General features: G+C 37.8%; 1 protein-coding gene across 4 annotated transcripts in view; it reads left to right on the top strand.

Moving 5' to 3' along the window:
- The first annotated feature begins 223 nt into the window (after nucleotides 1–223).
- LOC132105845 (staphylococcal nuclease domain-containing protein 1) overlaps nucleotides 224–13,522 on the top strand; it is a 71,334-nt gene continuing 58,035 nt past the window's right edge. For 2 of the 4 annotated variants that reach the window (XM_059511286.1, XM_059511287.1), the window contains exons 1-9: nucleotides 227–507; nucleotides 3,246–3,395; nucleotides 5,329–5,449; nucleotides 5,557–5,638; nucleotides 7,936–8,096; nucleotides 9,647–9,738; nucleotides 10,158–10,316; nucleotides 11,586–11,692; nucleotides 12,063–12,153. In XM_059511286.1, coding sequence (XP_059367269.1) covers nucleotides 430–507; nucleotides 3,246–3,395; nucleotides 5,329–5,449; nucleotides 5,557–5,638; nucleotides 7,936–8,096; nucleotides 9,647–9,738; nucleotides 10,158–10,316; nucleotides 11,586–11,692; nucleotides 12,063–12,153 — 1,041 coding nt within the window. In that variant the 5' untranslated portion in view covers nucleotides 227–429. Of the gene's footprint in view, nucleotides 508–3,245; nucleotides 3,396–5,328; nucleotides 5,450–5,556; nucleotides 5,639–7,935; nucleotides 8,097–9,646; nucleotides 9,739–10,157; nucleotides 10,317–11,585; nucleotides 11,693–12,062; nucleotides 12,154–13,522 lie in introns of all 4 variants that reach the window. The other 2 variants (XM_059511288.1, XM_059511285.1) reach the window with 2 other exon arrangements.

Below are 13,522 nucleotides of genomic sequence, written 5' to 3'. Positions count from 1 at the left end.
TTATAGCCTCTAAAGAATGTAAGTATGAATGAAACAGTGGCCAAGTTAGAAAAAGAACCCAGATGAATTCACATGAATTAAAAATCTTAGACATTTAAGGGGGTGTGTTGTATACGTGCACAAACTTTTTTCAAATCTGTGCTGACGTGTCGCACCTCCCCTCTCACCGGATGTCATCACTCGCCTTCTAGCGTCACAAGCAGATCGCCCCATTCAGCGCACGAGTGTGACGCGGTGACCGAGGAAGTGCTACATTTCGACGTGTACATCCTCACGCTGTGCTTCCGGTTAATCAAAAGCGTGATCAGTCGTGCTCGGTCTCTCTTCCCTTCCTCGGCTCGCAGTAGAGGCGTTTCGTAGGATTCTCCCGGTTCCTTTACCTCTCTCTCTCTTCCCTCCCTAACGGAGTACTCACTCAGTCCAGCGGACATGGCATCTGCAGCAGCGGCACAAGTTCAGTCCACCCCAGCTTCAGCTCCACAGCTGCAGAGGGGAATAGTGAAGACGGTAGGAGAGCACACGGGACACAAGTGTTGGTCTGGGGGTGCTCACGGGGGAAGAAGTGACTGCGAAGACTTCAAAAGTTCCGATGTTTTCTGTCAGGCATCCATCATGCAGCTGATTGCTTCTCCTTCAGTTCTTTAGACTTTTTGACGAGTCTTTCAGTGGTTTCCAAGAGCAGCAGAGATTGAGAGAAGTTGAGCGCTCTTCAGCTGGGATCCAGATGGCCAGCTATGCAGCATTATATTCAAAGTTTCCTTCAACTTTTGACGTCTTTCTTTTGCTGTTGTAAAGAGTCAACAATATTTGTAAAGAGGCACATATTTCAAATCTAACTCTGATAGTTTGTTAAACACTAAGCTTCGTAAACAGTTCTAGAGTTTGTTCTACACTGATTTAATCTAAAAAGCTAGGGTAAACCGCAGATTTGTGGGCTGAATTCCCGGTTTAATGGAGGGCTAACAAGATATCAATTCAGTCTAGTAACTCGAATCTTTTGAGTCGGTTCACCAAAAGATTCATTCTCTGATAGTCCGGTTGCAGTCTTCACGCCAGTAGGTGGCGGCTCGTGAGTGTTTTGTGCGTTATTATGATAGCGCTTATTGAATCATTCACTTGCCCAATCGATTCGTTTAGAGCGTCGGGAAGTGTTTTTACAAATGACAAAAATCATGTTTTTTTTTATTTTTATTCTGCTAAGATTGACTTATCAATATGCAAGTATTTGTGAGAGATTTAATTGTGTCAGAAATCATTTTTACACATTCATTGTTCTCGGTTCCTTTTGTCAGGGTTTGAGTGCACTGAATAAAGTTGAAGAAAATCTGGGTCCCTGCAGTGAATTAATAACTGTCGTTCATTAACACCTGCTCACTCACCCAAGCGCAGCCTGTCAAAGTCATAATCTGGAATGACCCACATGAATGGTGTGCTACTACATTTTTTTTTACTTTGAACTGAAGTTCAAAGTTCAGGTGTGTTCTGCTAGTCTGACGTGTGAGGTCTCGTGTGTGCACTTGAGGAACCGCTCGAGCGCAGTTTTATGCAGGCGCTCGCGCGTTAGTGTTTCTGTGTGTTGCTGTAAGACTCAGTAATGAGTGGCCAGCTTCCTCAGACCCCCTTACTAGGCAAGGCGTCGCTGTTTTGGACTGTTTACTTTGTCTGCTCTGGTGAGTGAAGGGGGAGCAGATATGAAAAACTGACACGTAGGTCTTTAGTCAACTGTAAATGGAGAAACTCGGGACAGTAACGCGAGAGACTCTGGACGTAAACGCTACATGGAGAAAAAAACATTGGGACAGGCGTTATTAAACTCATTTATGAGTAATATTAAGTTTTATAATTATTGTAACAATTTCAGCGGTTATTGTTATACGTCACCATAAATAGTCTCTGACGTCAATTAATGTGTGTTGGTAGCCATAGTTTCCGCCAAAATGCAATCGGTGTTATTACATTAAAAACATGCTAGCTTATTTTTAGCCAAAACAATAAAAGAAGCTAAACCTAATAGGAAAAACCTCTTTTCGCTAGTTTGTAGAAAATACATTTTGTATTTGACGATTTTTATAATGATTTCATAGATCGAACCCATCATTAAGAATTCCAGATAATTGATTCATTCAATATTATCAGTTACACGGGGCTAAGATATCCCCTAATTAAAATGAATATCTGACAATATAATATCTGGTTGAAAAATGGTTCCCATTGTAAGTTATTGTAAACGAAATGGCGTGGCCTCTCTCATATAGCTTTGATTTTGCCTAAACGTGCCATTTCACTGTTTAAAATGAGCAGAGTACTTCCCAGTCTTGCTCAACTCCTTGTTAAATGAAAGCGTGGTGGATTTGGGAAATTCATGGATATTTTCCGCCCCAGACTGTGGTGACGGAGGTCCGAATATTCTTCCAAACAGTCAGTAATTAGGCAGACCTTCTGCTTTCAAGCCCTTTCTAAAGGAAAGAATTAACTCTTCCCTGTTTGGCCTCCACTTTCTTGTTTTATTAGATATTTAATAAGTTTAGATGAAGTTTTAACATGATCATCATAACACTGACAGCAATTAATGTTTGTGACATGTGGCTTTGCGTTTGAATAAAAATATGATTCAAACAGAACTCAAGCAGCAATGTATTCTTAAATTAGGCTAAAATGGTCCCAGAATCAAAGTTATCATTCAGTCAGTTATTGTAATCATTTCGAAATGGTGCTGATGTGTCTCAGGAGTCTGATCTGACATTTTGATTGGATAAGCCACTCCTAGATATCTGTAAAAGCTGTTTCAGGCAAAAAACATAATGAGACCTGTAAACATTAGTTCTGTAAAACATCTCAGAGAGCAAGCACTGATTCAAATGCTAATGTGAATACACACCTTCATTGATCTCAGAGGGGCAAGGTCTCCCCTGAGTGTTTTAAGTTGCATTTGTTTAGGGCTGCTAAAGCTGAGGCCTCAAGCTGTGATGAACACAGTAGTGATTGTTTGACTGATGTTATCTTTGGTTAGTGGGTGTAATAGTTGTTTAACTATTGACCAAACACAAACAAGCAGGTCTTAAAGGAATTATGGTCTCGATCAGATCGCTCAGACATTCAGTGTTTGACTTGCAGATTGATTGTTTGCATCCATGCATGCCTATGCCAGTACAATTACAACGCTCATCATTATTGACCTGACTGGAATGATAAACTATTTATGAAACATTATATAAGCACTCACATTGATTTGTTTTCCCTTGCAGGTCTTGTCTGGTTGTGCTGTCATTGTTAGGGGTCAGCCGCGAGGAGGGCCCCCTCCAGAACGACAGATCAACCTGAGTAACATCCGAGCCGGAGCTCTCGCCCGTCGCGCAATTCAGGGTCAACCAGACACCAAGGACACGCCAGATGAGGTAAACAACAACCCTGCATGGAGCTGCTCTCTCTGGCCCTTAAATTACTTTCTTTTTTTTCTGTCTTTTTTTTTTTTAAGACGTTCGCCATAAACATAATAATTATAATACTATTTTATTGCAAATAAAGCAGCAATTCCATCCACTGAGTTAAAGAGCACCATAAACAAAACTAAATAAATAATAATATAAATAAATGAAAATCACAGTTTCTTGGGAAATTGATATAAAATGGAAGTTGAGGCCACTGTGTCTCTTATAAACAATATTTGCACAGTATAAACATAGTGTTCACAATTTGCAAATTATGCTTTTAATATGTTCAAACTTTAAAAGTGCATTAAAACAGAAATAATACAAAGTCCTTTAACATGGAAAGAAGTAGAAACATGTAGTTTCTAAGTCAAGTTTAATTGTTTTTCCAAAAAGATAAATGTTTCATCAGCTTTGAGAGGGCTGTGGGACACAAACAGGACACAAAGATTATAGAAGTCAATTATGCATAATCAGTTGCAAGTGCAATAATTTTAATGCTAGGTGACTAAATGTATGTCGTTAGTTATTGCACAGCACACTGTTCTCATTGATATCAATGAATGTGCAGTGTATTAGATGCGTAGCATCTCACTCACCGTGGCTGGGGTGGGAACACTCAGTTTCTCTCTCACACACACAAAGAGAGAGAGAGGGAGTCTTACATGCCAGAATTTACATGCAACATGTAAATGGTATTCTTTGTTGTATTTTCCTGTCAGCTGATTGAGTTTTTCAGCCTTTAAGCATAAGCAGGAATCACTGCCAGTTCCTTCAGTAATGGGTGAAACGAATACGCAAACACCTATTACCATCCACATTTGATTTTAGTAGATAAGTGAACGCAGAAAGCGTGATTAATATTCATTCCCAGCAACTCATCAGACCTGATCTAGTCTGGTGAGTAAACAAAAAAATTAAACTAGCCATCTACTGCTGGCCACCTTATACCATTTTGTGCATGTAGGGTTGCAATATTACTTTTTACTGTGTCTTCAAATAAATGCAGCGTTTGTGAGCGTAAGAGACTAAAAATATATTTTTTTGATGTCTTACCAAACCAACAATTTGGAATAAGTATGTGCACGTCAAACTTAAAGATAAAAACAAAAAAATCCATCTCAGGCCGGTGTATGTGTTTTGTATTTGTAATTCTGTCAAACATATTAATTACCTATTAACCTATTACCTTCCGATAACCTATTTTTGGATTAAATAACTTTAGGCAAACAGAGTTAATATCAGTTTTGTGGTGCACATACGGTTTCATTTGTTAACATGAATTAACTATATTAGTTAACATGAATAATATTTGTAAAGCATTTTATTATTCATAGTTAATATTGTTCAAAACTTACTGATACATTATTAAAATGTAAAGTTGTATCTGTTAACATTAATATACTGTGAACTAACATGAAAATTTTACAAACATTAACAAATATTAATAAAAGCTGTAAAAAAAAATTGGTTCATGGTTTTTTTATGCATTAATGTTAACAAATAAGACGTTATTATCCCAATAGATTTAACTCCTAATTCAGCATTACTTTTATCAGTATTGTTGAATTTTGTTGTTTGATCTACATTGTGAATGATCAACGTGAATGTGACGTCTGCCAAATGCATGAAAAATAATATGTAAAATAAGTTTTTAGACAGTAAGCCACACAAGTCTGTATGTTCTGCTTCACAGTGTTTCTAAAATCACTATAAATTCATTGTTTCTAAACCTTGAATCTTTTTTTTTTTTGGAAGTGATTTATACACTTGTTACACACATTTTCATTCTCTCTTGATGGAATAGAGGTTTTTTTTAGTAGCTAAAGCACATCCTCCAGTGCTGAATGACTCTGAATGGCTGTAAATAGCTGTGTGTGGGTTTGTGTGTTCTTTGCAGCCATGGGCTTTCCAGGCAAGAGAGTTTTTGCGCAAGAAGGTAATCGGCAAAGAAGTCTGCTTCACCGTGGAGAATAAAACCCCTCAAGGCAGGGAATACGGCATTGTCTTCCTGGGAAAAGGTTAGTGAAGTTTATGTTCCCCAAAAAGAATCTCACTGCGACAGTTCTGATCTGAAATGTGTGTTAATTGTAGAGTTGTTCTAGTAACACACTTGATCTCTCCAAAGACACCACAGGAGAAAATATTGCAGAGTCCCTGGTGGCCGAAGGTCTTGCCGCAGTTCGCAGAGAAGGCATCAGAGGAAACAAGTAAGAACCCCGGGGTTTTTTTCTTTTTCTTTTTTTCCCCCCAAGGGTCAAACCACCGGTGTCAGTACGGTTCTTGCACCTATTGTCAAAGCCTTCACAATGCCTGCTATGTTTTTCCCCTTGGCTGAGATCACTTGTGTCGTCACAGTGGTTTTATTGTAAAAACTCATTATGTGTCCTGCAGGGGGCAGTGTTTGTCTTTACTGAAGTTACTTCTGGGTTAATTGTGTCATAATTCTTTTTGATCTCTCACTCCCTCTTCTGGTCACATCATCTCAGTACACGTCCTGTCTATCCGCCCTTCTCCCTCAGGCTAGAAGCGATATAATGTTGTCCTAAGCTTTTGGGACTTAATGATGCGTATGCGGGTCGCTCTGTGAAACGTCCCTGAACAATTGCCAGTGGAATCGGTTTGCTTTAGGCTCATTTTCCCCACAGGAGACGGTGGTGTTAGACCCACTGTTCTCTCCACAGCCCCTGAACAGCCTTCTCATTAGCCAGGGCCTGCTGCGGCCCATCACAGCCCACTGGATCGGCTATCATAATCTCCAAAGGAGTCACGTTTAAACCTGGGCCACGCTCTGCCCACCAGCTCTCAATTAGACACAGCCGAGCTGGGAAGGATGCCCACTCCTCTCCCTGACACTTTTGAAAATATGAAGGAAAATAAAACTTTACTAGACAAAGACAGCTCAAGATGGCTGCTGAGATTTGGCAGCCCTTTATTTCCTGTAGTTAAAATTTATGAAGGCTTAGATAATTGTAGCTTTGGGCTTGTCATTTAATAGGCAGAAGGCGACTTTTCTTTGACATTTGCCTTACCAGCCTCGCTGGTTACTGCATGAGTGAGTTTTTAAGTAAGAGTCGGGTATTAACAGATGTCCTGTGTCTCGTCATCTTACATATCGGAATAAGAGGGCAGGTGAACCCAGATGGCTGGTTTGAATATTTTGAGCTTTGTGTGCATTAGACGAGGCAGTGTCCTAGTCTCCCTTGAGCCGCCTGCAGTCTGTTTACTGACCATCTGATGAATATTGCACGCAAAACTGGAAATTTTCACAAGGGTCTGTGAAGTTGCCCGACTGCAATGCAACCTCTGGGAATTGATGTGTACTGCTTTTTTTTTTAAAAAATCAGTCCACCTGGAAACAAAATCCAGTTTTTAAAGGAATAAAGTGGACTGTTAGAAATTATTAGATTAATAATGCATCAGTTATTTTTAAAAAATTGCTGGATTAGTGGCATTTAATTTTTAAAATGCATTGAGAGTTTTGTTTTCAAGCACAAAGCACTATAACACTATGCAAATAAAACTAAAATGACACTCTTCTTATCAGTTTGTGTCCATAATGCACTGCTGACCAGACTTTAAGCAATGTTAAAACTCTTGATTTGTGAAAGGATTTTTTTTGTTTTTTAAGCTAAAGATCCACATTCTTTCCCAAAGGTGTGCAGAGTGACAGCATTGGGTCTTCATGTCTGGGTTATTTGTTTTTTAGCAAAACTCATTAAATAAGTTAAAATAATTTTAGTTCAGATAACACCTATTAGAAATTCAGAATGTGTGCTTGTCCACATCAAATCTGATTTATATCTAAAAGACACTTTTAATCTTGTCTTTGCATCTGGTTTCAGTGAGACAAGAATAAATTGAAAATGAAATGATCATTGTATGTTTTAATAATGAATCGCTGCCATCGCACCATCAAAACTCCCTTAATTCATAATTTAATTCCAGAATTTTGTTTGTTGTCCGAGCCAAGACATTAAAGGAAGGCCTGATACATCATTGACAGAGTCACTGGTCAGACTGGGTCTTTAATTAATGGACTTTCACCACCCACAAAAAAAAAAGTTTTCATTTTAGATTCTGATTCATCTCTCTCATTCGTTCGTTCTGTCTGTCTGTCTGTCTCGCCTCTTTAAGTCTGTTCATTATAAAGGCCAGCGCTACTTAAACTGATAGAGCCTTATTAAATAATCTGACGAGTGTCTGCCGTGGTCAGACTGTTTAATTCCTCTTAAAGATAATGATGGCTTTTAGAACAACAGAGGAATTAATTGAAACATGTGTTGGCTTTTGATAATGAACCAATTCATTTAAAGAGCTTATCAAGGCCTCAGAAAGGGGCAGCTCTCCATGAGAGACCTCTACATCTGTTGCCCGGTGCATTGAAGTCTGGAGAGGAAAGAAAGGAGGGCTAAAATTATCTTTAGTTGTTTTTAGTTCCTGGAGCTCTTGTGGTTAACTCTTTGGTCTGTAATTTGATATTTACTGGACTTTCTGTGTGTTTCAGTCCTGATCAGGTTAGACTGTGTGATTTGGAGGACCAAGCCAAGGCTGCTAAAAAGGGTCAGTGGTCTGAGGGTGGAGGCTTGCACACTATTCGAGATCTGAAGTATACCATCGAGAACCCTCGCAATTTTGTGGACTCCCTCCATCAGAAACCAGTCAACGGTAAGATGTGATAAACTTTGTAGATCACATATTGTACACAGCAATGCTGGGAAAAACATCACAAGTATTCATGAATGCAAATTAAATAATAAAGAAACCCCAGCTTGAGTGAAGAAAGGCATCTATCTGTGGTTAAAATTTAATTCATATTTGTATAAAATTGTGCTTTATATAATGTTTTCTTATACAGACAATTAAATATTAGTTAATAAATATTAATTAATATTATTTTCTAATTAACAAATATTGTGAATTTAATAATTGTTGATCATGTTAAACTTAATTGACCAACTTAATGTAATATTTTAAAATATCATAAAATATTTAATGAGAATTTAACCGAGAACACCCTAGAATTATGCTGTGCATTTTCTTATGACAAAAGCAAAAAATACATGTATTAAAGCACTCCATTATCTCTGGTGTTATGTCTCACTCTTCTTCCAGAAGCCTGTTTTTTATTGTCTGTTCACAGCTCTGCACACACCTCATTTCTCCTATTTAAATAGAATACTAACCTTGATGAGAGTTAACCTCCATCAGAGGGCTAGCCAGCTCACTGCAAATGAACAACTGAGTCATTAAATGCTATAGAAATGTGCCCCGTTTCCCCTCTTCGCTAACAAGCTTATTAGATGCTAATCAGAAGTCAAAGTTGTGACATTGTTCGTAATATTGAATTTAAACACACTTGGCCACATGACCCTTACCAGCGAAAGCTGCAATTCACTTTTTGTATCAAATTATTTCCCAGCTCTCGCTTTGCAGTTAGGCCAAGTGATTCTAAAACATGCCAATTTGTTGTTGTCCTCAAAAGTGAGCACCATGTTGATCTGGAGAGGCCTGTTTACATACTGCCAGCTACCCACATGCTGTGACATCACGTGAACTTTGTGAAGTGGGCTGACAATTTGAATTGGAAAACAAAGTTAGAATCAAATTAACATGCTGAATTGTCTTCATTTGGACTATTACAGTGGTTGACGAGAGTTCCATTGTGCTGTAATTTATCATTCTATCATCAGTGTGGTGGTGATTAATTTTGTATGCTATCATTCAAAAGTTTGGGGTCGGTGAGACCTTTATGCATTAATCTGATTAATTTATAATGTTTTTTACATAAATGTAGTTCTTTTGAACTTCAAAGAATTCTGGAAAAAAAAGATCACCGTTTCCTCATTGTTCAGATATTTTCAAAATAACAAAATGAGGGTTATTGAATGATTTCTGGAAGCATCATGTGACACTGAAGACTGGAGTAATGGCTGCTGAAAATTCAGCTTTGCTTTCACAGAAATAAATTGCATTTGAAAATGTATTAAAATAGAAATGTTATGTTAAACTATAATACTATTTGCCAATCTTTTGTTGTATTTTTCATCAAATAAATGCAAAAAGAGTATTTCTTTTCCCCCAAAGCGTTACAGTGTTACGAACCCCTTTTGATTAGTACTGTTATTTTAAGTGTGTGAAACAGAAGCTGAAACCAGGTTACACTTTCAAGTGTTGTCCTTCATTAACTCTCTTTCTATATTTGTCTTACTCACCAGCCATTATTGAACATGTGCGTGATGGCAGCATGTTACGGGCGCTGCTTCTGCCCGACTACTATCTGGTGACTGTCATGCTGTCTGGAATCAAGGTGAGTTTCAGTCCCTCTCTATGTTATGCTTTGAACAAAAGAAACCCAATTTCTTTCAGCAGAACCCTCGAGACCAATATTTCTCAGGATTCCGAAGTTTCTTATTAGTTCATCTCATGATGGGTAGCCTTGAGAGATTCCCCATAGGTTTTCTTAGACTAGACATTTTCTGTGAATTCAGTAGACCATCTTACTGCTTAATCTTGCTAATCATGAAAAAATAAGTGTGCTAAATTAAATCTGGTCGAACTACAGTTTTTGCTTTGTGGCTTTTCAGAAAAGGGTTTACATTCGTAAAAGACTTAACATTTGTAAAGAATGACTGTGATTTGTTTTCTGGGGTTTGTTTCTTTGTTTTTCCTGTAGATTTCAGACAATGTATATTTTCTGTAATTTTTATGAAAAATCTGTGTCTCCAGTGCCCTACGTTTAAACGGGAGGCAGATGGCAGCGAGACCCCTGAGCCCTTTGCAGCAGAAGCAAAGTTCTTCACAGAGTCTAGGCTTCTTCAGCGAGATGTACAGATCATTTTGGAGTCTTGTCCCAACCAGATAATTCTGGGGACCATCTTGCACCCGGTAAGAAGCCACATCAGATGCGTTTTCTGATTGATCCCTCTAATAACTTCAGTTGAACAGGTGTAAACCATTTGAGCTTTTTGAGTGTTTCTCCTATTTCATATTTAGGCTAGATCAATTCAGTCTTGATCCAAAATCTTAAAGTGTGTGAGATGGATTTTCTTGGTCGAAAAACCTGGCAAGCAATACTGGGATAATTTATTTGTTTGATTTTGTTTTTTGGTTTGCTTTTGATTTAATTTTGTTTTGCTTTTTTATTTTGTTGTTGTTTTGTTTTTGTTTTGCTTTGGTTGCATTGAGTAACTGATAGCCTATAGTTTGTTTGTTGCTTTTTGTTTTCAAAGTGACAGACAATACTGGGATAATTTGTTTGATATTGTTTATTTTTTATTTTTTATTGCGTTTGGTTTTCGTTTAGTTTTTTTGTTTTCTTTCCGTTTTGTTTTGGTTGCTTTGAGTACATGATAGCCTACAGTTTGTCTGTGTTTTTGTTTGTTTTTTGTTTGTTACATGATATAAATAAATTGTTCCATACGATTAACGTTCCACACACACTACAATGCCTTTGACTGTCAAAACTAAGTACTTAAGGGACAGGAAGCATACCTGTCCATTTGATACCACATCAGAAGTAATACTATTTCCTTAAGTGAACATTGTTCCCTCGAGCAATTATCCAAGACATGTAAACAGTCACTTAGAACATTTAAGAACAAAGAAATGCTACCAGCAGTAGAACAAAATAAAAATAGGTTAAAGATCAACAGATAAAAGATGTAAATGAAGTAAACAGTGATGAGATATTTAACAAAAATATAAAGCATTCAAATAAACTTGACTGAAATACTGGTACTTTTGATATCCCTACTGTGTATAATGCACTAAACACCAAGGCTGGAATCACTCATGCATGCTGTGGCAATGTGGGAGGATCTACAGGTCCAGACTTTAATATATTATACACGTTTATTGTACAGGCCCTTCAGTACCAAGAATCATTGATCAATTTAATTAACTGTGAAACCACAGATATAAAGCCTTTTCATGGCATAGTTTTTGTTAATCAATGATATGTCAGACATAATCAATGTCACACAATGTGTGAGGATGTTTTGTTCATGAACAATATTATACACTGTAACCTTAGAGGTCTCTTTCTGTTGATAATGCCAGCAAAGCTTCTCACTATCAGTCTGTAGGTTTCCCCATCCATAATTTTCTTTGCTAACATGATATCCTTATGTGTTTGTGTGTGTGTGGTCATTACAGAATGGGAACATCACAGAGTTGCTGTTGAAGGAAGGCTTTGCTCGTTGTGTGGACTGGTCCATGGCTGTGTACACCCAGGGTGCTGAGAAACTCAGAGCAGCCGAACGGTCAGTGCTTGTCAGTCGGCCAGTTGTCAGCCCTAGTTCACTATACATTTCAAAACACCTGAAATTTCGGCTGTTGGATCGGACTGAACAGCTTGTTGAATCCTTTAGACCATCTCGGGTTGCTCTTCACGTTTCAGCAGAATAGTTTAGCAAATGTAGCAACTTATCACACAGCCGTTCAAGAACACCTGCCCTGATGCCCACCTGCTGGCTTACTGAAGCATAAGGCACAATCACAATGAAATATGATAGGAGCACACGAAGCTGTGTCTTTAATCCAATTAAGTTCATATGAGGCTGTCCTTTAGAAAGTGCTTCATTTTGGTGAAATGCCTTTTATCTCTCTCTCTCTCTCTCCAAAACCCTGCAGGTCGGCGAAAGAGCGTAAAGTGAGAATCTGGAAGGACTATGTTGCTCCCACAGCCAATCTGGACCAGAAGGACAGACAGTTTGTAGCAAAGGTGAGTTTTTGTACTTGCCTTTTCTGTTTCTGTTAATAGTAAAAAAAAATACATGCTACAAGGGTCAGCAACATGATGCTGACTTATCTAGCTTATTTGTACAGATTTATTCAGTCATTTTAAAATAAATTAAATGAAAATGAGTGGCAAAGCAAATACAAAATGCCTCATTAAAAGCCCTACTATTTTTAATTTGTTACACTGGAATGTACGTCATAATACAGAAGAAATTATCTGTTCCTACTTCTGTTTAATTACATGCATATAAACAAAAACACACAAGAGTAATGTGGAGCAAGCAGCAACAAATTTTCTTAAATATATAAAAGCTTTCTTAATGGCTGCACCACATGACATTTTTGAGAAAATGAAAAGGATTTACGTGTTTCAAAACCAAATGAAAGCAATATGAATACGAGGAATAATAATGTAAGATCTTGGTACGTTTTAACCTACATGTCACACCACCGTCACACCACTAATTTCTAATACAGATGGTGTTGCAGTTCTGTACTCTATACTAACAAAAAAGTGATGTTTCTCACTGAAGGTCACAGAAACCTGTTGATCTAAACTAAGCCCTCCATCTAAACCCTTGATCTCTAGACATTACGTTTTTTTCACTTAGAATGTCTAAAAATGACATGGGGAGAAAACCAGCAAAGCATGAAATTTCACCAGATGAGTCCCAACATGATAACAAATGACCGTTTCCACTTGGTCTACTCTTCATACTCCTTTATAACGGAGGTTCTGAAGAATGTTTGAGCACTGCAGTCTCTTAAAGTGCTGAATGTGGTTGACGTACTTGTCTCCCGAACGCCTTGTTCTCTATTGTGTCTGTCAGCGAGGCAGGTCTTTTAGGTCTCAGGTGTTTCATTTCATTTTGCATACTCTGTAAAGTCAGCCTTGGGCCGTCTCAGCGGTTCTGTTCAGCTGCAGCCTTCAGCCTTCAGCCTTCCCCCTGCTAAATTACAGCTGAATATCTGCTTTTGCATCCCTGGCCTAGAATTCACAAGGAAAAAAGATACCTTTAAGGGTTATTTACTTTCTTTGCATGTTAAAAAGTGTCGAGTCTGAAAGAGATGCAAGATTGAACATGAAATCGAAATGACCTGCTGAAATCTGATATGCTCACCAAGACTTTGATCAAAAATAAAGTAAAAACAGTAGTATTGCGTAATATTATATAATATTTTAAATAGCTACTTTATATTGAATAAAATAAACGTATGATGACAAAGATTACATTTTATCAGCTATTACTCTAGTCCTTCAGAAATCATTAAAATATACTGATTTAGAGGTCAAGAAACATTTGTTACATTTATCGGTATTGAAAGTAGTTAAGCTGTTTAATATCTGTGAA

This window comes from Carassius carassius, chromosome 26, assembly GCF_963082965.1.
Source record: "Carassius carassius chromosome 26, fCarCar2.1, whole genome shotgun sequence".
Taxonomy (NCBI): Eukaryota; Metazoa; Chordata; class Actinopteri; order Cypriniformes; family Cyprinidae; genus Carassius; species Carassius carassius.
The sequence above is the reverse complement of the archived record's forward strand: the minus strand, read 5'-3'. Positions and strand labels throughout refer to the sequence as shown.